General features: G+C 44.2%; 2 protein-coding genes and 1 non-coding gene across 7 annotated transcripts in view; 1 reads left to right on the plus strand and 2 right to left on the minus strand.

Annotated features, from left to right (window-relative positions):
- vash2 (vasohibin 2) overlaps nt 1-14,424 on the plus strand; it is a 20,066-nt gene extending 5,642 nt beyond the window's left edge. For all 3 annotated transcript variants that reach the window (XM_054761814.1, XM_054761812.1, XM_054761813.1), the window contains 7 exons: nt 8,433-8,521; nt 8,638-8,694; nt 8,786-8,860; nt 10,673-10,910; nt 11,822-11,965; nt 12,764-12,882; nt 13,786-14,424. In XM_054761814.1, coding sequence (XP_054617789.1) covers nt 8,433-8,521; nt 8,638-8,694; nt 8,786-8,860; nt 10,673-10,910; nt 11,822-11,965; nt 12,764-12,882; nt 13,786-13,855 — 792 coding nt within the window. In that variant the 3' untranslated portion in view covers nt 13,856-14,424. The remainder of the gene's footprint in view (nt 1-8,432; nt 8,522-8,637; nt 8,695-8,785; nt 8,861-10,672; nt 10,911-11,821; nt 11,966-12,763; nt 12,883-13,785) is intronic.
- trnat-ugu (transfer RNA threonine (anticodon UGU)) lies at nt 9,653-9,725 on the minus strand. The gene has a single exon. It is a non-coding gene; the product is annotated as a tRNA-Thr (tRNA).
- angel2 (angel homolog 2 (Drosophila)) lies at nt 10,348-23,388 on the minus strand. 3 transcript variants are annotated; one of them, XR_008566960.1, is made up of 11 exons: nt 23,204-23,388; nt 21,093-21,862; nt 20,751-20,971; nt 20,603-20,672; nt 20,090-20,520; nt 19,444-19,570; nt 19,307-19,376; nt 19,087-19,217; nt 18,804-19,005; nt 11,766-15,644; nt 10,348-10,956 (listed from the first exon to the last, which is right to left on the minus strand). XR_008566960.1 is itself a non-coding variant. In XM_054761805.1 (10 exons), exons 1-9 carry the CDS (start codon nt 23,305-23,307, stop codon nt 18,833-18,835), a joined length of 2,097 nt encoding a protein of 698 aa, XP_054617780.1. In that variant the 5' UTR covers nt 23,308-23,388; the 3' UTR covers nt 11,309-15,644; nt 18,804-18,832. The 3 variants fall into 3 exon arrangements, 2 of the variants coding, with proteins under 2 accessions (XP_054617780.1, XP_054617781.1); XM_054761805.1 differs by lacking the exon at nt 10,348-10,956 and having other exon boundaries at nt 11,309-15,644; XM_054761806.1 differs by lacking the exons at nt 10,348-10,956; nt 23,204-23,388 and adding an exon at nt 22,177-22,324 and having other exon boundaries at nt 11,311-15,644.
- Between the last annotated feature and the right edge of the window lie 496 nt (nt 23,389-23,884).

Genomic DNA, 23,884 nt, shown 5'->3' on the forward strand with positions numbered 1-23,884 from the left:
CCTTATTATGCCAAATAATTAATGAAAGAATTGTCTCAAAAAGTAAAAAGTAATTATACAAGAATAAAGTCAAAATATTAAGAAGTCTTAACAAGAAATTTTACAAGAAAATAACGTAATACAATGAGGAAAAATCACATCTCATTTTAGTGGCATAAAGATGAAATATTAAAGAAAGAAGTCACACTATGAAAGAAACAAACACAACAACGAATAAAGTTGTAATTTTTGGAAACTGAAGTTGCGGAAAAAGTTATAATGTTACAAAAATAAAGTCACAATATTATGGCCGTGGAAAATACTTTTAGGGTAACTCTCAACGCAATAGTAATTTATTGACAGTCCCTAGTATAAACAACCAGCGGTTACAGCGGCACTTCCCGTGTAAGCTCCCCGCACAATGGCACAGCAGTCCGGGAGCAGTGAGGGGGAACTACCCCTGTAGCTACAGGGGCGGACTATCTAACGGCCAACGTGAAACAAACTTCACCACGGTACACAGCGGACATGTCTTCATGGTGGTGTTGCGTTTTCTTCTTCATGTGGGTGGCAACCAGCATTATCACACTTACAATGTTGGAGTGCAACCGGATTGGCCCGATTTTACCCGATCTTCAAAATGCAGCAGAGCAGCAGGCGACCCCGATCCTGAAGATCGAATCGGGACATCCCTAGACTTAATGTGCTGTCAGTTTGACGCTGGAGAAGAGCCCACAATATAAAGAGAGAGACAGCGTCTCACCACTGCAGCTCATGTTGTGTTACAAACTGTCCCTCTAACTAGAAGACATTTGAGAAATTAGAGTTACAAATTTTCCACAATGTGGGTCACCGCTTGTCATTGAGAGGTGATGGTGGGTCCCGCAGCCAAACCAGTTGAGAACCGCTGCTTAATTGCATCCTTTCATTTTCCACTATGTGGCCCTCGCTGGAAAGTGACGGACCAAATCACTATGAACCAAGCACAAACACTTAGTGGTTTGGTTCGCAGCGTATCGGAAAAGAGGCAAAAATGTTTCCAAAGTCAAAGCTGATGTGTTTGAATATCTTGCTTTGCCTAAATCACAAATATAATAGGTTTGCTTTAATGGATGACGAAGGAAATTTAAAAAATATTCACATTTGAGAGGCTGAAATCAGGATATTTACATTTTTCAATCAAACGATGAATCGAATTCTAAAATAGCTGTTGATGTCGATTAATTGAATAGTTGATCAATCATCGATTAATTGTTGCAGCTCTACCTGTGTCATAAAAAATGTGCGAATTATCTCAATGTATTTAAATGTTATTTAACCTCACGGGCCGCACAGTGGCGTAGTGGGTAGCATGTTGGCCACACAGTCTGGAGATCTGGGTTTGAATCTCTCCGTGTGGCGTTTGCATGTCCTCGCCGTGCCTGCGTGGCTTTTCTCCGGCTACTCTGGCTTCCTCCCACATTCCAAAAACATGCATGTTAGGTTAATTGGCAACTAAAATTGTCTGTAGGTATGAATGTGAGTGTGAATGGGGTTTTTTTTCTATGTGCCCTGCGATTGGTGGGGTGTACCCTACCTCTCGCCCACAGTCAGCTGGGATAGTCTCCAGCATACCCCCCCAGTGAGGACAGGGGGCATAGAAAGTGAACAAATTAATTAACCACACAACACCAGTGCTGAAGTTACTGACTCACTTCGTGCAGCGGTGGAATTATGTCATCTAATGGCATGTCACCTAATTTGCATGATTTGCCATGACACGTGCAAAATAAGGCCCACACAGTGGTCTAGTGGTTAGCATGTGGGCCACACAATCAGGAGATCAGGAAGATCTGGGTTCGAATCTCCATTGGGCATCTTTGTGTGGAGTTTGCATGTTCTCCCCGTGTGCGCGTGGGTTTTCTCCGGGTACTCCTGTTTCCTCCCAAAAACATGCATGTTAGGTTACTTGGCAACTGTAAATTGTCCATAGATATGAATGTGAATGTGAATGGTTGTTTGTCTATGTGTCCTGTAATTGGCTGGCGATCAGTCCAGGGTGTACCCCCGAAGTCAGCTGGGATAGGCTCCAGCATACCCCCGCGGCATAGAAAATGGATGGATGGGTGTGCAAGAGAGAGGAATAACCTTGTGGGAGGCAAAAACTTTCTTCTGTCACTTCTTTTTGTTGTTGTTGTTGTTTTTTTATGTCACAAACAAGATGCTTGTGAGTGCTTTTGGATGGGGGAGGGCCCGACGTGGCAAAAGTGTCCAATAAGACCAGAAAAAGTAGCTCCGGGTCTTCAGGCTGGGTTATATATCAATATTTTAATACCAATATTTCTTTAAAGCATGATATCAAAAACAAGCATATCTTTCACATCGATAAACACTGGATTTGTGCTGTTCTCCTGCTGTGTGTGTCAGCGCTCCTTAGCGAGATCTGGCGCCATGCCAAACCCTCTTGGCGACATATTTACTCAAAAACGACTAGGGACAAATCTAGCTCCTTTTTCTGGCGCCGTTGGAGAGTTTTCTGGTATTTGGCAACATAAAAGTAAAAGTACAGCATAGTGGAGATCCACGCATCATCGAGGTGCGATGGCACCGGGATGGACCTCGCCCGGTTTTACAAAGCCAAATCTCAAACGAAAATGTTTCTTAATCTTCATTAAGTGACTACTCATTACACTCAAGCCTCATTCAGACTCGGTCAGTTACCTGTCTGTGTCAGACCATCTGATGGAAGAACGATGTGTGATAAGTTAAACAAGTAGTCCTTAACTACAGGATAAAAGGTGGAGGCTGGAGGCGCGTGTGGATGTAATTATTATGCTGTCTAGACTTGAGAGGTGCTAGCCAAGGTAAAATAAACATTTTATTTTGATGAAGGGATGGCCAATTTTAAATGAACAATCTAAGAATCGAGTTTATTTGTAGTTCTAAACCTAATTAAGGTGCTTTTACTCACTTTTTGTCTTTCCTATGAGGTTCTGCTTTGTAAAAAAAAACAAAACAAAACAAAACAGTATTTTTCAGTTGCTGCTGACCTTTAAAAATTTCTTCTTTTGGTTTTGGTATTAGCTGAAGATTTGTTATAAAGAAGACTGACTATATTTTAGTTTTTCGATATTTATTTCAAAAAGAGAATGGACCTTTATTTTAGCGGCTATTTTTCAATAAGATATATTTTTTATTTTAATGAAACAACTTCACACGCATATATTTGACTTTCACGTTGTCTCAACTCACTTTGTGGAAAAAATATCGGGATATAAATATATCGGGATATGACTATTGGTCCATATCGCCCGACCCTATCGGGTCTGAATACTCACTAAATATAGCAACAAAGAGGCTATGTTGGCAGCGCTGATCCCTCTTGCTACGTCGTCTTATTCTCTGTCAGACGAGGGTGCATTAAGAAGCAGAGTTAACGATGCCATCTACTGTACGGCGTTGGAACAACAAGCTGCATTAATAGAAAGTCCCATCATAATGTGTTTTTATGAGCGAGGGCCAACAGGCAGCACCCAATCTATTTGTGGCGGTACAAATTTATTTAAAAATGTTGTCCGTGTTAGATGTGGCCTAAGTTGAGTCTTCTCCCTTCTCGTGTTCCAGTCCAGTTGGTGGATTTATTATTGCTCCACTGACCCAAACGCTCCTCTCGAACCCTCCAATGTAGAACAATAGCGTTGGAACCTCACACGGCGGTGTTGTCGTGTCGCCGCCTGCGTGGCCTCAATAGCAGAAAGCGAATAATCCCTCTAGTACAATCTGGGTAATGGATAATCTCTGGATGCCAACTGGACTTAATGGGGAAAGCACACACACGACACACGCCGCTTTATTAGGCACACCATCCCGCGTAATCTCGTCAAAAGGTCATCATTGTCGTCGCTGTTTGAGGGGCAGGAAGATTAAGAGAGGAAGGATGGAAGAGGGTGGAAAACAGGAAGGGAGGCAGTTTAATTGCTGGTTCACTACGGAGGGGCTGGTGCAGCTGGCTCAGAGGAAGTGTTACGCACACTAAACTGTGTGTGTGTGGAAACTGTGTGTGCGCAAGAGACACTTCACATCTAAACATTTTTTGTCTGCTAAAGGAAGGCACAGCTTTGCATTGTGTGTTTGTGGCCTCATTGGAGGTCCAGTGTGACGCGTGTTACACTTTTGTGACTCCTCCCCACCTCCATTGTGATCGTTCAGCCTTCAATTTGAATGCCGAATGCTGGGCGTCGCAGTCGAGAAGACACCGGTGAGGTCCAAGGTCCACTGTGGTGACCCGTAATGGAAGTCCAATATGGTCTATTTTAAAATGGAGCCTTCCTGAATGGAGGTTCTGTTGTGTGATGGGCGCAGTAAAGTGTGGAGGCTCTGAACTGATGCCAGATGATGATCGCCGCTTGTCTCGCTGACTGAGCCAGCAGGAAGCAGCTTTAGCATGTGCATGTGAGCCAGATGATGTGTCCAATAAAAACGATGACTTAGTAGATCTTACTGAACTCCTTTAATTGTCTGATCTTTTCCCAGGTGTTAAAGTGCTGGAAAAGTATGTGTTTATTAGCTGGTTTGTGCAGTTTTCAATGCTGTGTGAAAATATGCCACAGGAAGTGATACATCCATAACTGTGGAGCACACTTCCTGTGCACGCACACACAGACGCATGACTAAGCCACATCCGTGACCTCTGGTTGTGATCTTTAAGGTCGACGTGGCCACACGAACAGCAGCAGGACTCGTCTCAGTGTGGCAAATGTGGAGTGTGTTAGCACACGTTGTCATATTGATGACCAAGTTTCCTTTTGTGCTTTATAAATGTAAGGCAGGGATATCCAAAGTGTGGCCCAAGGCCCATCTGCGGCCCGCAGCTGATTTTTTTGTTTTGTTTGTTTTTTATTGACTCGCGATGCATGATGATGATGATGATGATTTAATCAGAAATATTTTTATTAAATTTTAACAAACTAAGAAAAAACAAATGTACACAATGATTGCTTGAAGTTTGGACAGAGAATAAGAAAAAAAAGCAACACAGCCCAAAGAGACAGAGGTCCAAGTCTGGGAGGATAAGACAATTAAATGTAAAACAACCAAAGCAAATGCATAAATGAATAAAACAATAGGTGACAGTAAATGGGCCAGAGAGGGGAAGTAAAATTAGGGAGCTCAGGTAAATTTAAAGTTATGGAAATACACTAAAAAGGGTCCCCATACATTTTGAAGTTTTATTTGCCGTTACAAATTGAGTAATGAATTTTGTCCAAATTAGAACAAGTCATGACATCTCTCAGCCACTGAGCGTGGGTAGGTGGAGTGGTATCCTTCCACCTTAACAAAATTGCCTGTCTGGCCAAGAGAGAAGCGAAGGACAAACTAAGTTGTGTTGTGGGGGTCAAACGCAAGTCGGGTTCGCCTGTGATGCCCATTAGGAATTTTAAAGATTACTTGTCACACATCAAAGCCGTTTTCAATATCCGTTTTGATATTAGTCTGTCTTATGTCCAACAGTTTGTTTATAAATAGTACATGATGGTTTCAAGTCAAGAAGTGCATCAACAATATTCGTACCAGGAGTCTCAGGGAAATTTTGGAACTGACTATAAACAAAGTGCCTAACCTGGAAGTACCGAAAACGATGGGACTTTGGAAGATTATACTTTTCCATTAGTTGCTGAAACTATATGAACGTATTCAATAAAAAGGTGCCTCCTCTACGCCACTCCCGGAACCCCAGATCCAGCAGGGAGGGTTGGGAAAGATGATTGTCTGTCTGAAATGGGGATAAAAAGGCAGAAACCCATGAAACCAAGATGCCTCCTGAACCGGGCCCACACCCTCAACGTATGCTAGACCGCTGGATCATCAATACGTTTGATTGATGGAAACGTGAGTGCAGATCCAAGTAACGCTGGAATAGAAATGTTTTTAGCCATATCCAACTCCTGTGTCTGTTTGAAAATTGAAAATACAATTTTAACAAGAAAAAAAACGCAGAAATTGAAAAATCAGCACTAATTTTACAAGAATAAAGTCAAAATATTAAGAGAAGAAAGTTGTAATCTAACAAGAAAAAGTTGTAATTTTCCAAGGAAGAGGAAAGATAACATTACTTTGGTAGCATAAAATTGAAATATTAAAGAACAAAGTTTTTTAAAGTCATAATATTGTGGAAAAACAGACAAATGAATAAAGGTATAATTTTTGGAAAAGTAGGCTGCGGACAAACTTATGTTAGGAGAATACCGGCTAGGTCTGTCACGATAACAAATTTTGCTGGACAATAATTGTCTCACAAATTATTGCTGATAAACAATATTATTGTCAACATTATTTCATCTGAGTCTGGGTCGAAATCCAGACTTCTCGGTCCCCGGCCACCTCTTCCAGTTCCACCGGGAGGACCCCAAGGCATTCCCAGGCCAGCTGTGAGACATAATCCCTCCAGCGTGTCCTACTTGTCGGTCTGCCCCGCAGCCTTCTCCCAGCTGGGCATGGCCACAACACCTCACCAGGAAGTCGTCCAGGAGGCATCTGGGCTAGAGGCCCAAGCCACCTCAACTGGCTCCTCTCGATGTGAAAGAGCAGCGGCTCTACTCTGAGCTCCTCCAGGATGACTGAGCTCCTCACCCTATCTCTTAGGGTGACTCCAGCCACCTTATGGAGGAAACTCATTTCAGCCGCTTGTATCCGTGATCTTGTTCTTTCAGTCACAAACCAAATCATGACCATAGATGAGGGTGGGACATAGAGCGACTGGTAAATTGAGAGCTTTGTCTTCCGTCTCTGCTCTCTTCACCACGACGGTCCGATACAGCGACCGCATTACTTCAGACGCTGCACCGATTCACCTGTCGATCTCACGCTCCGACTTTCTCTCACTCATGAACAAGACCCTGAGATACTTGAACTCCTCCACCAGGGGCAGGAGCCCACTCCCAACCTGGAGGGTGCAGTCCACCCTTTTCCGACTGAGAACCATGGCCTCGGATTTGGAGGTGCTGGGTCTCATCCCAGAAGCTTCTCTAACCGCATAATGAATATAAAAGGTTCTCGGGTTCTGATTTTGAATCAGTGTCACTTTCGTTGTTGTCTGGATACTGACAAAAAAAACAAAAAACTGAGAAATAACACAGAAATGCTCTGAAGTTGACATTGCGTGTCAATGCAGAAATCTGCTCATTTGCATATACGCTTCCTTGATTGACTTTTAGCAACGCTGTGTGTGGAATACGCTGTTCACGTTTAATGAGGTGTAACGCTTTGCCGGAGTTTGGTGAAAGTACATGTTTTAGAGGCAGCAAAGTGCATTTGGTGCATAATGAGGCGTTATACTTTGGGAATCAGCTGAAACGTGGATTTATTTAATTGTCTTTGTCACAAACTTTTTCATGTCACCAAATAACGATGCGCAGGGGGGCTGAAATTGACATTAGGTTGTGTCTTATAGACAATGGACACAAAAAGTAACACACAACACACACAACTTGCAAGAAGTGCTGCTGTGTGTGCGCTCCCTTGCAGCCCCGCCTCGCCTCGCTGAGACAAAGAGGCTGAATGACGGACAGGAGGGTTCACTCACTCCATTCATTCCGCCATAGAACCAACGCGCCCAGGTGTTGAGACAGATGTGCAGAGTGAACTCTCTTGTCATCCAGCCTGTTTTGGTAGAGGGAGAGTAGGAAAACAAACGCGCATGCACATGTCAATATATCGAGGCCAGCAAAATGATCAACTTTGTTTTTATTTATCGTGCGATTAAATTGATTTATTGATCATCGTGGCAGGCCTAACAATGGCAAAATCTTATTGGAATAAAGTTATAATCACAAGAAGAAAATTTACAAGAAGTCAAATTATTAAGAGAAAAAATGTCATTTTAGTAGCAGAGTTTAAATATTGAAGATTTTTTTTTTAAGTCATATTATGAGAAATAAACATAACAAAATAAAGTTGTAATTTTTGCAAAGTCAGGGTTCGGGAGAAAGTTACAGGCATTATATTATGAAAATAAAATTCACAAAGATTATTTAAGAAGAAAGCTGAAATATTTGGGAAATTAAAAACAAACAGCGAAGTTCATACTAATAGACTTTTTCACCTACAAGGTATATCCCAAAGCTGAGAATCAGCTTTTTCTTGAAATATACTGTATATAACTTCTTAGCATATCCTGAATCCTTTCATTTTTCACTATGAGGCAGTTTGGACACGCCTGTATATTAGAGACAGTTGTCAGTATGAATGACTCAGCAGTAGACAACAAAGAAACTTGGTGTCCTAGCGTGGCCACTGGAGCAGAAGACCAAATCATCTCGTTGCGGGCTTGTCACTTCCATCAGAAGAAGCCAAGGATGAACGGCGGTCCACAACGTCCACGTTTTCCTCCAGCGGGGCGGGACATTTCATTTTCAAGGCTTTTCCAAACCAAGCGCAACGACATCTAACCCTCGCCTTCTCTTCCTCCCGGCCAGCATCACATCCCCGCACTTCCCACCTTCAAGCCATCCATGTCGGTGCCAGACTGGCTGGTGGTGGTCCAGAACTTCATGAAGGCTCTACAGTATCCTTTTGGCGGCGGGCCGGCCCTGTCAGCGTGGCGACAGATGGTCCAGTCGCTCCCAGTCTTCATGTTTGCACACACAAACAGCACGACCAGTCCTTAACGCCGCCTGCCAGATACAACCACACGGGCACACAGTTCTTTGAGATCAAGAAGAACCGTCCTCTGTGTGGGTCAGTTACCAACACTTAGCATCTTCATGCTGCTTTTTCCATGGAACATCCTGCACTTTAATGACTTCTTGATGTTCTCTTTCTCTGGCAGCTTGATGGAGACTGCACGAGAGATGATCAGGGAGTCTCTGCCAATCAAATGTCTGGAAGCCGTCATTTTGGGAATGTATCCTTTTCCAGCACACTCGTGTGGCCACATGTAGCACCTGCCTCACTTTGACCTCACCCTAACTGTACGCCTTGAAACCCCCGTCCCCCAAATGGGGACACAGCTTTTGTCCCCCAGCTGAACAAACTGTCCCCCAATTAACTGGTCACACATGCATGCATACAGTACATGCACACACACATTCACACACACACACACACACACACACACGCACACACAAATGTGGACCAGAAGGTCACTTTGTCCACATATACACACAAATGTGGACCAGAAGGTCACATGTTTGTGGGTATGTGAAATCTACGAGACAACCCGCTGCACTCAAACACACCACGCCGCCATCCTCTGCAGTTCTTACAACCTTGTTACTAGGCAACAAGAGCTCACATCAGAGTTTACCACTCCCCCTTTACTGTCTCACACACACACACACACACATATACACATGCATTGCTTCATGACAGTGTTTAGAAAAGCTTCGGTTGTAATCAGCCTCAATTAGCAATAAGAGCAACTGTGAACAATGGCCTCGTGGTTTGCCTCCGGAAAGCGTTTTTGGATGTTTGAACGGTTCCAAGTCGCGCGTGAGTCTCAGCATGCAACAGCGACTTTATCCAAGAGTGGATTTGGCCACCAGAAGAAAGGAGAGAGACAAATAGAATTTTAATACCAGAAAGAAGCAAAAGCAGACAAGTATGATAATGAGTTGTATGATAATGAATTGACGAGTTAAAAAACAGATAGCAGAGATAGTTCATTAATGTAAAATTGTTTAGGAAAAAATGTGACAGGCCCCAGCGAGAATTGAACTCGCGACCCCTGGTTTACAAGACCAGTGCTCTAACCACTGAGCTATGAGGCCCGACTCTCCACTGCAGAACAATAATCCTTTTTAAACAGCGTCTCCTGGCGGTTGTCACAGTGGCCATGCTTTGAAAAACTATGAAATACATTAACTACATACCTGTACAACTGTTCAGGGCATGCGAGAACCCACTACAGATAAATGTAGATGTATGCGTGTATAAATAGGCGATTAAGCGAAATAGAAGCTCTTTTTGTTGTCTTGTGTGTGTCATGTGAAAAGAGCGAACTGTTAGCATGCCTCGCAGGAGGTGTTTTTTTTTTAAATAAGCCATTCACTGGCGATGACGGTATCATTATTTTTACATCTGGAAGTTTCCTAGAAAAAGCAGAAGAGCTGCAACACACGCAGTCCTTCCTTTCCGTGAGCCTTTACCGCGTGTTCAAAGATAATACTATTATCTATCATTGCCCCTGCTGGGTGTATTCGAATCCCGCTCGCTGCACGCACAAAAAGAGAACACTTGAAATTCGACCAACGGAATTCCATTGTTTGGTGATCTTGCTGTTCGAAGCAAAATGTACATTTTGGAATCAAATGTCATCCGTGCTGTCTTGCCATGTTGACTTCTTGTTAGACTTGTGATGAACCCTACAGTATGCAGTCGAAAGTGCGAGTCACGAACTTTCCTTCAAAACTCGCATTTTTTTTTTTTTTTTACTTAATCGCATGTGCGAGTCAGTCAAAGGAATCGAGTAATCTCGCATCACTAGTCCAAAGTAGGCTATAACACTTTTATGTACTAACAGTTTATCTGGCCTTGTTTGGTTTCCTTTTTTAGCAGTTTTGTTTTCATTTTGACATAATGGGCCTGACATCACATGAAAAAAATTCATAGAATACAAACACACACACACAAGGCCATCACATTGCTTTTAATTTGTTGTTAGAGCTCCTGGCTAAATCCACGTAGAACAAGAAGTTTCCTCACATGCACCTTGCAGCTACCTGACCAACGGCCTGACATCTCTGGAGAGGTTCCCCATTAGCTTCAAGACTCAGTTCTCGGGCCACTGTTTCCACCACGTGGTGCTCGGTGTCTACTGCAACGGCCGCTACGGATCTCTGGGCATGAGCCGCCGACCAGACCTCATGGACAAGACGCTCAGCCACCGAACACTCGGGGAGCTGGTGGCCGAGTTTGAGAGCTCCTACAAGCGATACCAGCACAGCCTCAAGAAGGTACAGTAGTGCCACGCCACACCGACACCACACTAACACATGACACCTATAAAACATGTATACAACATTTATTATACGTATAGTCTCACATTCACAGTGACAACCGCTGGTACTTGTACTACTGCTACTGATATCACTCCTGGTGGTATTACTGTTAGTGGTATCACTGCTCGTGATGGCAGTTCTAGTGAGGGAGTGCTATCGCTGTTTGTGGTATCACAGCTAGTACTACTACTTCTCGTAAGATAGTCATATCACTGCTAGTGGTACTACTTCTAGTGAGCCAGTTGTATCGCTGTTAGTGGTATCACTGCTCGTGCTATTATTTCTAGTGAGCTAGTGATATTACTCCTAGTGGTATCAGTGCTTCTGGCATTATTGCTAGTGGTACTACAGCCTGTGGAACTACTGCGGCAGTACCATCACTAGAGGTATCATTGCTAGCACTGGTATCGGTGCTAGTGATATCACTGCTTGGGGTACTACTGCAGAGGTACCATTGCTAGTGGTGCTGTTGTGATATCACAACTTGTGGTACTACTGTTAGTGGTATCACTGCTCATGGTACTGTCTTCTAGTGGTATCACTGCTTGGTGTGCTACTGTAGCAGTACCATTGCTAGTGGTATCACTGCTAGTGGTGCTACTTCTAATGATAGCTAGTGATATCACTCCTAGTGGTACTACTGTTAGTGGTATCACTGCCAATCATATCACTGTTAGTGGTACTACTTCTAGTGGTATGACTGTTAGTGGTATCACTGCTAGGCGTACTACTTCTAGTAGTATCGCTGTAGTGGACAAGGGTCATGTGTCCTGATCGCATAATCAAGCAAACCTTATGCATCATTGTTACCTCGTGTTGTCTTTGGACGACGTACGAATAAAGTTGAGCTGCCACACGACCCCCAGGTGAAGATCGGCCTGTACGTGCCTCACGACCCCCACGTGTGCCAGTCCATCGAGTGGAAGTATTTGGTGCTGAACGCAGCCAAGCTGGGCCCTCAGGAGATGAAGAGGGAGCTGGAGAAACATGGCCGCGACATGCGGATGAAGGTACGTGCACGAAACAAGTTCATGGTGCAATAAATAATCGTCATACATTCACATTATATTCATATATATATTCCATAATAAATAGTGTGTTGTCAAGCAAAGTTGGTTACAGAAATAAACACAAGATGAGTAGAAGTGTGCAGTGTCAGGTAGCAGTACTTGAACTAGGCTGCATGCTATGTAGGTCAGTCATTCGTCACAACACACACGCTGTCAGCTGTGCGAAGCTTTGTTGTAATCTCATCTGAATCCCAAAGAATGACTTTTTTTTTATAAATAGACTTTGGTGTTGTGTGTTTGTGTTCTGCAAGGTTTAGCAGCTAATGTATACGACAATACGACACTCGCACTGCATCACATTAGCGCTATGCGAATGGCACTCGCCTTGGGTTAGCATCAGGGATAATAGCATGGCATTATGTGTGTAGATGTAAGTTTGCTGTTTAGTAAAGTTGGATAAAGGGTAGTACAAGACACAGGACACACACACACACACACACACACACACACACACACAGTGACCCACTTATTAGCAATCACATGATGAACAGCTGGGAGCAGCTGTTCAATGTAAGCCAGGAAAAGTCATCACCATGTGTGCTGAGTTGACACTTTTCTTCTCCTACTGACTCCTAAACTCAACACACACACGCACACACACACACACTATTAGTATTACTTGTCTGTGGTTGTAGCCATCATGGCGACAGTGGTTGTTGGCGATGTCAGTGTGTTTACGCGATACCTACTGTACGTCACCTCAATATTACCAATTTAGTCTTGCTCTTCTTTCATCAGATCCTCAAGTCCTCCAGCGCTCAGTCTCCAATCAAGGAGCGGAGCCGCGGGAAGTCTCTGTCGCCACGACGCCGCCAGGGCAGCCCGCAGCACCGCCTGCCGCACCGCAGAGACAAATCGTAAGTGGTCTCGCTGTCACAAGCTGTCTGTCCTCCCTGACACATTGCTTTCACGTGCGCTTTAGCATCCTGAGGACTGCATTGTCCTGGCAGTACGACGACACACACACACACACACACAAGTTAACATTTGTTCATGAGGTGCTGGTGCTCGGCTGACACTTATCATCACATGTGTCAATCTGCGTGTGTGTCTCTGATTCTAGCTGCCACACGTGAACACACAGGCGCACACAAACACACACGGAGCGTGCCTAAGCACTGTCAGCTGTGCGTCGGGATGAAACACGAGCTGACTTGGACGACAGCTGCGAGTCGCCAAGTCGGCACGCAGGAAAATTAATGTCGACGTGGCACCGCCCCGACCTTTGCCACCTCACATCACATCACTTTGTGTGTGTGTGATGGTGCCGGGTCACATGACTCCTGCAGTGTTTCTAGAAGTCAAAGAATACCGTACTACGCTGTAAGGCTGTGTTCACACTGCAGGGTATGATGCCCAGTTCGGATTTTTTGTCTAAAGCCAATTTTTTAATGTTCACATTACCAAAAAAATGCGACGAAAAGCGTCCAGAAAGTGACCTGCATGCGCAAAAGCGCGACCTCACACGCATTTCCGTGTGTTTACACAAGGATTAATGCAGTGTGTGTGCTCTAGTGATGAGCGATACCACTGATTTAATTCCCAATCAGATATTGGGTAAAATTCAGGCTGGTATCGGCCGTACCGATCTGATACTATGTGCAAATACACCTAATGTGTTAAAACGTAACGTTTTAACACATATTTCAAATCAGAACGTAGAGAATCAGGAACTTGATGGTCAGAGTGTGTGATGTGAAGTTCTTGCAGTTGTTGAGGAAAATCCAAAATAACATCTCCGTTGTTCTGTACTCCGTCAGGCCGGCGTCGGTGGAGAAGAAACCTCCGGAACTCAGCACACTCAACGACGGCTACCAGATACGAATTTGACCCCACCCCCCGTCACCTTCCCGGCCAAAGACGAGACGTCCATCAATTTTGTAGCAGATCATCCTGGACTCGTCCTCTAAATGGACCAATCATCTCAACAAGGCTTGAGAGATGCGACGGAGTGTTCCTGTCTTTGGAGATCTCTTCCATCCATTAGTGCTGTCTGTCTTCTTTGCATGACGTTGCTTCAGTCATGTTTACTCCCAGGAGGAGAACTGGAGAAGATTATCAACAACATCAATCAGTGGAGAAGTCTCCTTCCAACATCTGCAAGGTCAGAAATGAAGCCTCGTCTTGATGGATGTCAGAGTTTCTCTCCATGAAGACAGGAAGTGGTGCTGATTTGAGACCAGCCAGTCATGAACTTGCGTTCTTTTAGCACGGCCCATCACACGTGTATACATGTACATGCGCATCCACAGGACTCCAATCTATATGTGGCGGTGACGTAATGACCTTTGCGAAAAGTGAGTAAAAAACACGAAAAGCAAAACTAACTTTCTTCAGTCGCTTCTTGTCGGGGTTTTTTTTTTTTTTTTCAATGTCTCAATGTCGCAACACCCACTGCTCATCAATACGTGCTTTCATGTCAGCAGAAGTCTCCTCACTAGACGCAAAATGCCAGTTACTGTTTTGAAAAAGTACCCAGACGGCTCTGATTACACACTAACTATAGACAGAGTTGTTTAGTTGGCAACATGTATCTCTCTTGCTACATCAGGGGTGTCCACAGTGCGGCCTGGGCGCCATTTGCAGCAGTGGCTATTTTTTTATTGGCCCACGTCACATTCTAAAAAATCAAATTTAACTGGAAAAATCAGCAGTCACAAAAAATAAAGCCAAAATATTAAGAGAAAAAAGGTGTAATCTAACAAGAGGACGTTTTTACAAGAATATCGTCAGTAGGAGAAAGTTGAAACATCAAAGAAAAAAGAGGCTATTATATATATTTAAAAAAGGTTATTATGAGAAACAAACAACAATGAATAAAGTTGAAATTTTTGTAAAATTAGGTTGCGAAAAAAGTTATAATACGACAAGTAAAAAAAAAAGCAAATATTTTGTGAAAGTCAATTACAAGAAGAAAATTTACAAGAAAAACAGCAGAAATGGAAAAAATCAGCTGTGCTTTTACAAGAATGAAGTCAAAATATTAAGAGAAAAGTCATACTCTTAAGAAGAAAAGTCGCAATTTGCTGGAGTCTATCCCAGCTGACTTCGGGCAGGAGGCGGTTGATCCTAATAAAAGGCTTTTCCACCTGTATCACAAAGCCTGGGATGCAGTTTTTTTTTAACTCTTATATTCTCAGCATAAGTGGCAAAAGTTGCATCCTTTGATATTTCACGATGTGGCCCTCGCTGGAAAAAGTTTGGACACCCCTGTGCTACATCTTCTTATTCTTACACAAATATATTTGTAGCAGTCCAAATGTATTTGTGGTGAGCTGCCACAGCACTGGTGTACGTGTACTGTACTGCTGTTGGAGACCCCAGGTGTTGAACTGTTACTCAAGGTGTTGTTTTCATTTTGTTGTCGTCATACTGGACTGAATGTTTGTGACTTTCCACAAGGAGGCGCTATGCACACGTCCAAGTCTTCCAGAACAGAGGAAGCGGAGCCTGAGAACAAACTCGAGGGCGCATTTTCATGAGTTTCTCATGACTGAAGTGGCAGGGAAAGCCGAATGTTGGTGTTTTTGAAGTGTTGAATGTTTTATTTCGAAAAAGACTTGATTGTGTATTCATGTTCTTGTCTTCATTTCACTCTTTATCCAACGAAACAGCAATCCTGCAAATGAACAAGTGGCCTGTTATTGATGTGGAACATTTCAAAAAGGTGTTTTATATATAAATATATATATTAAAAGATATTTTCGTGTTTTCAAATGTAAACCAAAAAGCAACAAGTTTTGGAGTGAAATGTGTGAAGAAGTCGAGCATGTTTACTAATTGTTGGAATTGTTTGAATGTGTTTTTGTATCGCCGTGACGACAACGTGATCACTGCCCCCCCCACCCCCTTTTCAAGTCATTATTGTTACATCAGACTGTTACAGCATGTGTTCTTTTCATTAAATGTGTTTTTAGAAAAAAAAACATGTTCAATGTATCAACATCCATTACAAAAACTGAATGTCCTCAAGGATGCTCTTCACACGTCACACGTGCACAGCTTGACTGCTGACAACGGAATCGGCTTAACTGCAGTTGTGACAGCGTGTGTGTGTGTGTGCGTGTGTGCACGCGCGTGCGCGTGAGGCCACAGGATGTGCAGGCAGCAGCTTTATAGAAATAATCCTTCATATTTCATCCATGCAGCAGCAGCTTAGCGATCAGGAAGCCGCGTGCACAGTTTGTCAGCAGCTTATGATGATCTAAGGCAGAGGTGAGCAAACTACGGACAGGGGGCCACAACCGGCCCGCAAAGCGTTTGAACCCGGCCCGCCAGTTGCTCCGAAAAAAAGGGACACAAGCACACATAACAGAATGCATGACAAATAATTCCAGGTGGACTGTTTTGAACAGTAAGCTTACACGTGTGTGTGTGTGTATCAAATATATAGTCTGGCCCCCGTGTGTGTGTTTGATACTGTAGATCCCCGCTTTTAATGGGTCTTACCTCCAAGACCACCAGCAAATGGCGAACATCTGTGAGTAATAGATATGCCCACAAAAATGTCTTGTTTTGACACACGGTCCTCCAAACCGTCCCAATAGCTCTGACGTTGACGTCCTCCGATTTTTGGATCAACATTTGGAATAAAAGTGACTAAAATGAACACACACCATGAACAGATGGAATAGTCACGGGTCGAAGTTATACAGTCATCCCTCGCCACATCGCACTTCAAATTTCACAGCTTGGGTCGATCACGGTTTCAAACATTCGTAAATCGTGCGGTTGAGTACAGCCTATTAGTAAAAAAAAAAAAAAAAAAAAATGCACATTGAAGCAAATATTCCTGTTTTTGCCTAAATTAAGCATTGTCAAACATAAAAATGGCTAAATGAAGTAAAATACATATTAGGAATTAAGACGCTGCATTAAAATTGTGAATGTAATATTCTACGCTGGCGTCAGTCCAAGCACCAGATTATAACAACAACACAGGCTACTGTTGTGGCCGTAATCCAGCTAAAACTCAACGCTGAACGCCTAACATCACTTCCTGTCCACACTTATTGCAACACACACGAGCACGAGTCTTACTTTCTGTGATTATATATACGATATTGGGTAATAGGAGTGTAAAGGTGACTATATGGTTGTCATTTCATGCCTGGAGGGCTCCAATAATGAAAACATTTCGAAGGTCATAAACAGGCCCTTATGCACTTATCGTGGTCGGGTCTGGAACCAATTAACCGCCACAAACGTCTCACAGCAACTGTGATGCATTCAAGGACCGCCGAACAAAGTGCGAAATCTAAACGCTTTACGAAAAACATTATCAGTGATGCATAAAGCCATAAACATGTCAAAAACAGGCTTTTTTTAAACAGTGGTACAGTAATCCTTCGTTTATGGCAGTTAATTGCTTTCAAACCCACCCCTTATAAGTCAATTATTGCGAAGTAGGATTCCTTCTTTATAAATGGACTATCGCGCCATAGTCCCCCCCCCCATATTGTGAGTCACACCAAAATAATAATCCTACATTTTTTTGGATCAGTCTTTGACATTTTGTAGAACCTGTTGGAAACTTGTCCTCTTGTTTTTTTTTCCAAGTGCATTTTTTGTGGAGTTAAATGTCGCAAAAGAATCCCTCAAAAAACTCCTGGCTCCAGACGCTGATCCGGATCCCCCCCCAAATGTAATCAGTTCTTCCATATCCCTGAAAAAATCATCCAAATCCATTCACAGCGTTTCAAGTCATTTTGAACACAAACCAACAGACCAACAAACAGATGAACGCCCGCAAAAACATAACCTCTGTGCTTTGCGGAGGTGATAGAAGCCTGATGTTCCAGCGGTCAAGTCTGGTGCTTGTCACCAACCAAGTACTGCCACCTAGTGACTAATGTAGAATACTACATTTACCAGTTAAATAGTGATCTTTATGGCTTATATTGTATTTGCATGGTAGTTCATTTATGCTTGAAAATGCTTAATTTGGGTAAAAGTACTTAAAATATGCATGTTTTTGACTGATAATAGGCCACAGTGAACCGCGAAACAGTGATCATTAATTCATCAATTCATTTTTGATAAACCACAATAGAGTGAGGGTGTGCATGCTGTACATTGTTATCTGTATTATCACATACTTATAAATGATTACAGACTTAGGGGGGAATGAGATGTGTTTTCTGTGGATGTTCTGAGATAAAAAAGAATTTTTGGACCAAAACTCTGCAAATTTGGAGGGCTGTGAAGGCTGAATGGGATCCACTGTAATCCTTTCTTCCCGTGATGCATCGCAGCGTCACATGCTGCTTCCTCATGATTGACGTGCACGTGTAAAGCCGCCGGTATGGACGAGCGTGCTTCAAACGTGGACGCCGGCGAGGAAGCGGCATCAGCATGCTGCGACACTGACGAGAGAAGCAAACATCTCCTTGCCTTGTGCATTGCATCCACAATGAGAACATCTTTACGTGCGCGTGAATGCTCAAAGATAAAAAGAGCTTGAACAGAGCACATCAAAATGCTCATCTGCATCCTTCATTTTGTCTCGCTGTGACTTGGGTCATTCAAATCCATTCATTCCTCCCCTTTGCAAGTGAAAAATCATACAAGCAAACCAAATTGAACTTCCTCGGCCACAAAGATTCCTGCTGACGAACAAAACAAACGGTGATCAATAGATGTCTTCCTTGGTGGAGGTATCACATGATGGGGCTGATCAAAAAGGTGTTTTAAAAGCTTCCATTCAGTCCAAACGACACTTCAAGTTTCATCAGCAGCAAAGTTTGTACTTCTATTGAAAAAAGGAAAAAATAAAAACCTTGAGAGGGGTCCTTGTTTTGTTTGACGTCATGATCGGCCGTCTTCTGTCGCCGTGACAACCCAGCGGAAGCGCACCAGCAGAGGAAGGTGGTCCGAGGAGTGCTGCTGATTGGGCAGGCCGCCGACCTCCTGCAGCTCCGGCTGGCCGACCAAAGACAGCCTGCCCAGCAGCTGGAGGCCCCGCCCACCCGGAAGTGAGTCTTTGTAAAAAAGGAGACACCCCCCCCCCGTCAGTTGGTTGATTTCCATCTGTAATGAATAAAGACCTCTAATGTCTGTACCAGGCGTGTACAGGATGTAGTCCACCATCATGGCGGTGCGCGAGTGACAGGTGGTGATGGCGGGTCTCCCGTCAGGCATCAGGCGAGGCGGATAGGACGAGCGAAGGTTCAAGCCGTGCTCGATCCTCCACCTGAACACACACACACACACACACACACACACACAAGCATGAGACATGTGGCAGATGATGTGCTGAAGATGCAAAATGAAAGTTCAAACCTTTTCGAAGCATGAGCGGCAGCTCTGTTGGCCACATCTTCAACAGTCAGATGAGAGATTTGTTGCTCCACTGCACAAATAAAAACATTGGGAGTGTTTTTCCGACCCTCATCGCTCTCAGCGGGCTCTCAAGTCACCTGTGGCGCAGGAGGACAACGACTCTGTGGCGCTCTCGTACTGGCACTGCTGGTTGATTCCTAAACTGGGAGACCAGATGGGGGTCTCCAGCAGACGCTGACCCCTCGAATACTCCTGACCTGACACCTGCGCGCACGCACACACACACACACACACACACACACACACACACACATTGTGTACTTAGTATGTACACAGTTTAGTTCCAAATCCATGCCATTGCACTTATTTACAGTATTTACCATTTTCTTCTTCTCGCTTTTTAATGCATGTAGTGCATGTTGCGGTACTTTCTCCGTGTGAGTGCACTTACGCGCTCAAAAGACTTAAGTGTAAAGACACAAGTGCACGAATTGCGACGACACCCAGCCCAGGATTATTAACTACTACTCTGTCGCCCCCTGCTGGCCGTTTGAATGTACGTAAGAATGGAGGCGAACGTCTTAAAACTTGCCCTTTTCTTAGCCGAGCAGCTACATTTAAATTGTGTTTTCATGAGTAATACAGACATTTTAAGAGGTGTAGAGGTATTTTGAAATGTACCATACTTAGACAAGTGCAGTAATTAGGTGCACTATTATTTAGTACTAACCAATCAGAAGAAGGATGGAGTCAGCTGACTGTTTTTTGAGGCGTGCGTCTCACCGTGCTGATGGGAAGTCCTCGGTACTCCAGGCAGCCGCGGGTCAGGAAGCTGAAAAGCGGACTCCATGGGGTGCAGTTAAAATCCCCACACAGGACCACTGGATGGCTGGAGCCGTCCGGGAGGCGGGACAAGCGGCCGATCTCGGCCAATAGGATGGCCAGCTGGGCCAGCTTGACGTCTCCTCGACGGGGGTTGTACAGGAGGTGCGTGTTGGCCACGCAGAGGACGTTGGACGAGTCAGAGGGTCCCGTGGCGTGGTTGGGCCGCAGCAGGAGCACCAGTCCCACATTGTCGCGGTCCAGGAGGGTGTCGCCAGGCCGGAAGAACTCGACGGGGTTGGAGGAGAGGAGAGACAGGCGCGAGGTTTTGAAGACAATGGCACAACCGTCGGGTTTCTGCCCAGTTCGCTTCTTGTACTCACAATGGTAGCCTGAAATACAAAATAAAGCTCATATTTTCAAAATAAAAGCAAAATGACTATCACAGACAAGCTTCTAGAGCACGTATCATACCTCGAGCTTCTAGAGCAGGTCTGATCTGGTTTTCAAAGTGGTCCTCCTGCACCTCTTGAAGGCACAGCACCTGAGAGAACAAAGACAGGAGGTCCAAGGTCATGTGTGGAAGGTAAACACTGCCTGGCGTGCGATGTCGCTGCCTCACATCAGCGTCGTACTTCTGGATCTCGGCCAGTAGGTTGGGCAGGCGGTGCGTCCAGGCCAGGACCTGAGGGGGACAGTGCTGGTACAGGTAGAGGTTGTCCTGCAGCAGATCTTGGGACAGGATGTTGTAGGACATCACTGAGAAGTCAAGCACTCTGCAGCCTTCTGGTGGTGCCGGCTTGGTACCGCAGGCTGGTGATGGCTCCCATCGTCTGTGGAGGACTGAATGACCACTTTAAAGTCAGTTAATAATAATAATAATAATAATAATAATAATAATAATACTGATGATGATGATGTCTAGTCTCGTCTAGTCATGAATGTATGTGGTAAACATGCAGACCTTCCAGTGGAGCTCGTTTGACAGCGGACTCAGTCCCTGGTGGAGGAGGCTCCTCCTCTGCTTCCTGTAGCTTTGAGGAGGTGCCAAGCTGAGGCCAGGCTCCATCGCCCCTCCAGCCTCTCATAAGCTCCTCTGCCACTCTTCCATTCCAACCATGAGAACGTCGCTCGTCTGCACTCGCCCTGTGTGGTCTCATGTCAGCTTTGGACCATGCGTTTTGAGGCTGTGCACGCCCGCCGCCATCTTTATCTCGACTTTCACTTATAGTCCTCTCCACGTACTTGCTCTTGCTGCCTTCTCCACTCCAACCTTGTCCACGTCCACTTGCATCCCCGAAGCGAGAGTCCAACTGCGGCCATGCATCCATGTGATGATGTTGATGACAGCTCCTGGGTCCTCTATCGTTTGACTTCAGCCCCCCAGGTGGCAGTGGTGCTCCTCTGTTTGTATCCCCATCTTGGACTGTTTCCTCCTCTGAACTCCTCCTCCGTTTGTACGGAGGCTCACGGCCTCCACGGTCCATCAAGAGGACAGCAGAGGTGGAAAACAAGCGCCAACTCGTCCTAATGGAGGTAACGTGACGAGGTGCAGGAGCCAGGAAGGAGGGGAGCAAAGGAGGAGATCCCTGCAACCATGGAGGAAGAGTGCAGGTGAACCAGAGGCGGCGGGATGAGGTGGAGGAGAGGCCGCTCTTCCTCCTGAAGGTGTGCCTGCAGGCAGCACGCTGTTGGAGGAGGACGCAGCTCAACTGGCGGATAAACATGAGGTAGCTGGAAGAAGAACAATAATTTAAATGTCCTGACATGGAAACACGATGTCCACAAATACACACAGTCCTTAGTTGAGACATACAGCTTAACCCGAAAGTACACCTATACAGTATCGGAGTTTTATCGATTCATTTGCAGTCTACACCCAAGGGGTTTCAAGTTCGTAAAATATAAATCAATTAGACAAGAGAGTTAAACATGATAACACAAATATTTCACATGAAGATTCCAAATGAATCCTTGCTGATTTTCTTCTGGTTCGAAATGTAAACACAAGTCGCAGATCGTTTATTTTCGTCTTCACTAACACTCACTTTTTACGGGCACTTCAGCAGTCATTGTCGGTCACAAAAGTGGACCTTAAGCTGTATTATGTGTAGTTATGAGGCGAAAAAAAAGGTTTCATTGACGGCTCCGGTCGTGAAAACAAATACTAGCGACTGACTGTCTTCAACATTAGACGTCATTGGTGACGTAAACAAGAATCGTCGTATCTAATGGCGCATTTAGCAGTAAGGGATATTTGACTGTCACTGCTTCGCGTTAATGTTTGCAAATACAATTATCGATTGTTTTACTAGTTTAATCCTCTACTGGAATCCACATAGTGAGAATTAACTTCAATTTAATATGTACAACCACTTTCTTCTCGGAGTTAAATTAGATTCGCGTTAGTATCAGAAAACACATTTGAACCAAATGTTCCTAAACGCAGCAAATGCAGTCGCAGCCTCCTGCTGCTTGAGTGGGACTTGTAGTTTTGTGTACAGTTGCAGAGCATTGACAACTACGTAAAAGAGCCGTAAATTGACTACAATCATGTCGATATAATAACAAACTGCTTTTTCTTCAATTAGGTATTATGATTTAGGGTACAGTAACAATAAGCTATGCAGGCCCGTAACCAGGGGGGGTTCGGGGGGTTCGAACGAACCCCCCCACCTCCCCGCGGTCCACAAAGGTCCGCTTGGTTTAAAAAAAAATCAAGTCTCAGGCACATTCGCACTCGTTATATTTTCTAATTACAATTAGTAACTATATTTTATCACATCCCGTAAGGCGTAGGGGCTATCTCTAAACGTGTACAGCCTGCGCCTCATCACGGACGTCACGTATTCAGAATACGTTGTGACGTACGGTCTGCCCCGCCCCCGGTTCCGTCCAAAAGGTCCGTTCACTGTGATTTTTGCACCCCCCCCCCCCCCCCCCCCCAAAAAAAAATTCTGGTTACGGGCCTGCTATGCTTTACGTTACACATGTCAGTCGAAGTTAAATGTAGTAAATGCAGTAAAGTAACGAGGTAGATCAGCTCGTTTACAAGGAAAATGCCGTTTGACTTACGTGGAAGAGAGACTTTTGCTAGCAAACAAACGTGGACACAAGAATAAAATGTCAGCTTTCTGGAGCAGCATTTTCTGATTATGCTCGCACAAAGGCCAAAGCATACAAGTTGATAAATATCATCACCCCTTCATCGTAAACCTTGTTGGACTTTGTCCCTCTGGCGACCCCAAAGAACATTCGTGATGACATTCCAGTATGCAATTGTGTTTTCATAAGGGCAGAGAGACTCGCTTTTTATGCAAATTAGACATGATGAATCATAGTGACGTCAAGAGGAAGAACGCTAAATTAATGTCGTTATTGCATACGCTGCATGCCACACAGCGGACACTTCATCAGGTACACCTCCTAACAACAGTTGCAAACACTGCCCTTGAAAAGACATGATGACACTGTCAGAGAAGTAACCAACATTGTATTACTGTCATTACATCATAACGCATACACGTCTAGTTTTAAATGAGAAATGTATTCAGTAGTACTTCTTGCACTATTTTGTATTGCTAAGCGACTGCACCTTAATGACTATTTGTACATGCTGTATGTGCAGAGTATATCCTAAATATACATAAGTAAAGTGTATCCTTATACTCCTTGTGAATTAAGATCATTTTAATTCTGGGATCAAATCCAGGAATGCGTGTGATTTTACGTCACGCAAGAATGACTTGTCAAATA

The sequence above is a fragment of the Dunckerocampus dactyliophorus genome, chromosome 19, assembly GCF_027744805.1.
Source record: "Dunckerocampus dactyliophorus isolate RoL2022-P2 chromosome 19, RoL_Ddac_1.1, whole genome shotgun sequence".
Taxonomy (NCBI): Eukaryota; Metazoa; Chordata; class Actinopteri; order Syngnathiformes; family Syngnathidae; genus Dunckerocampus; species Dunckerocampus dactyliophorus.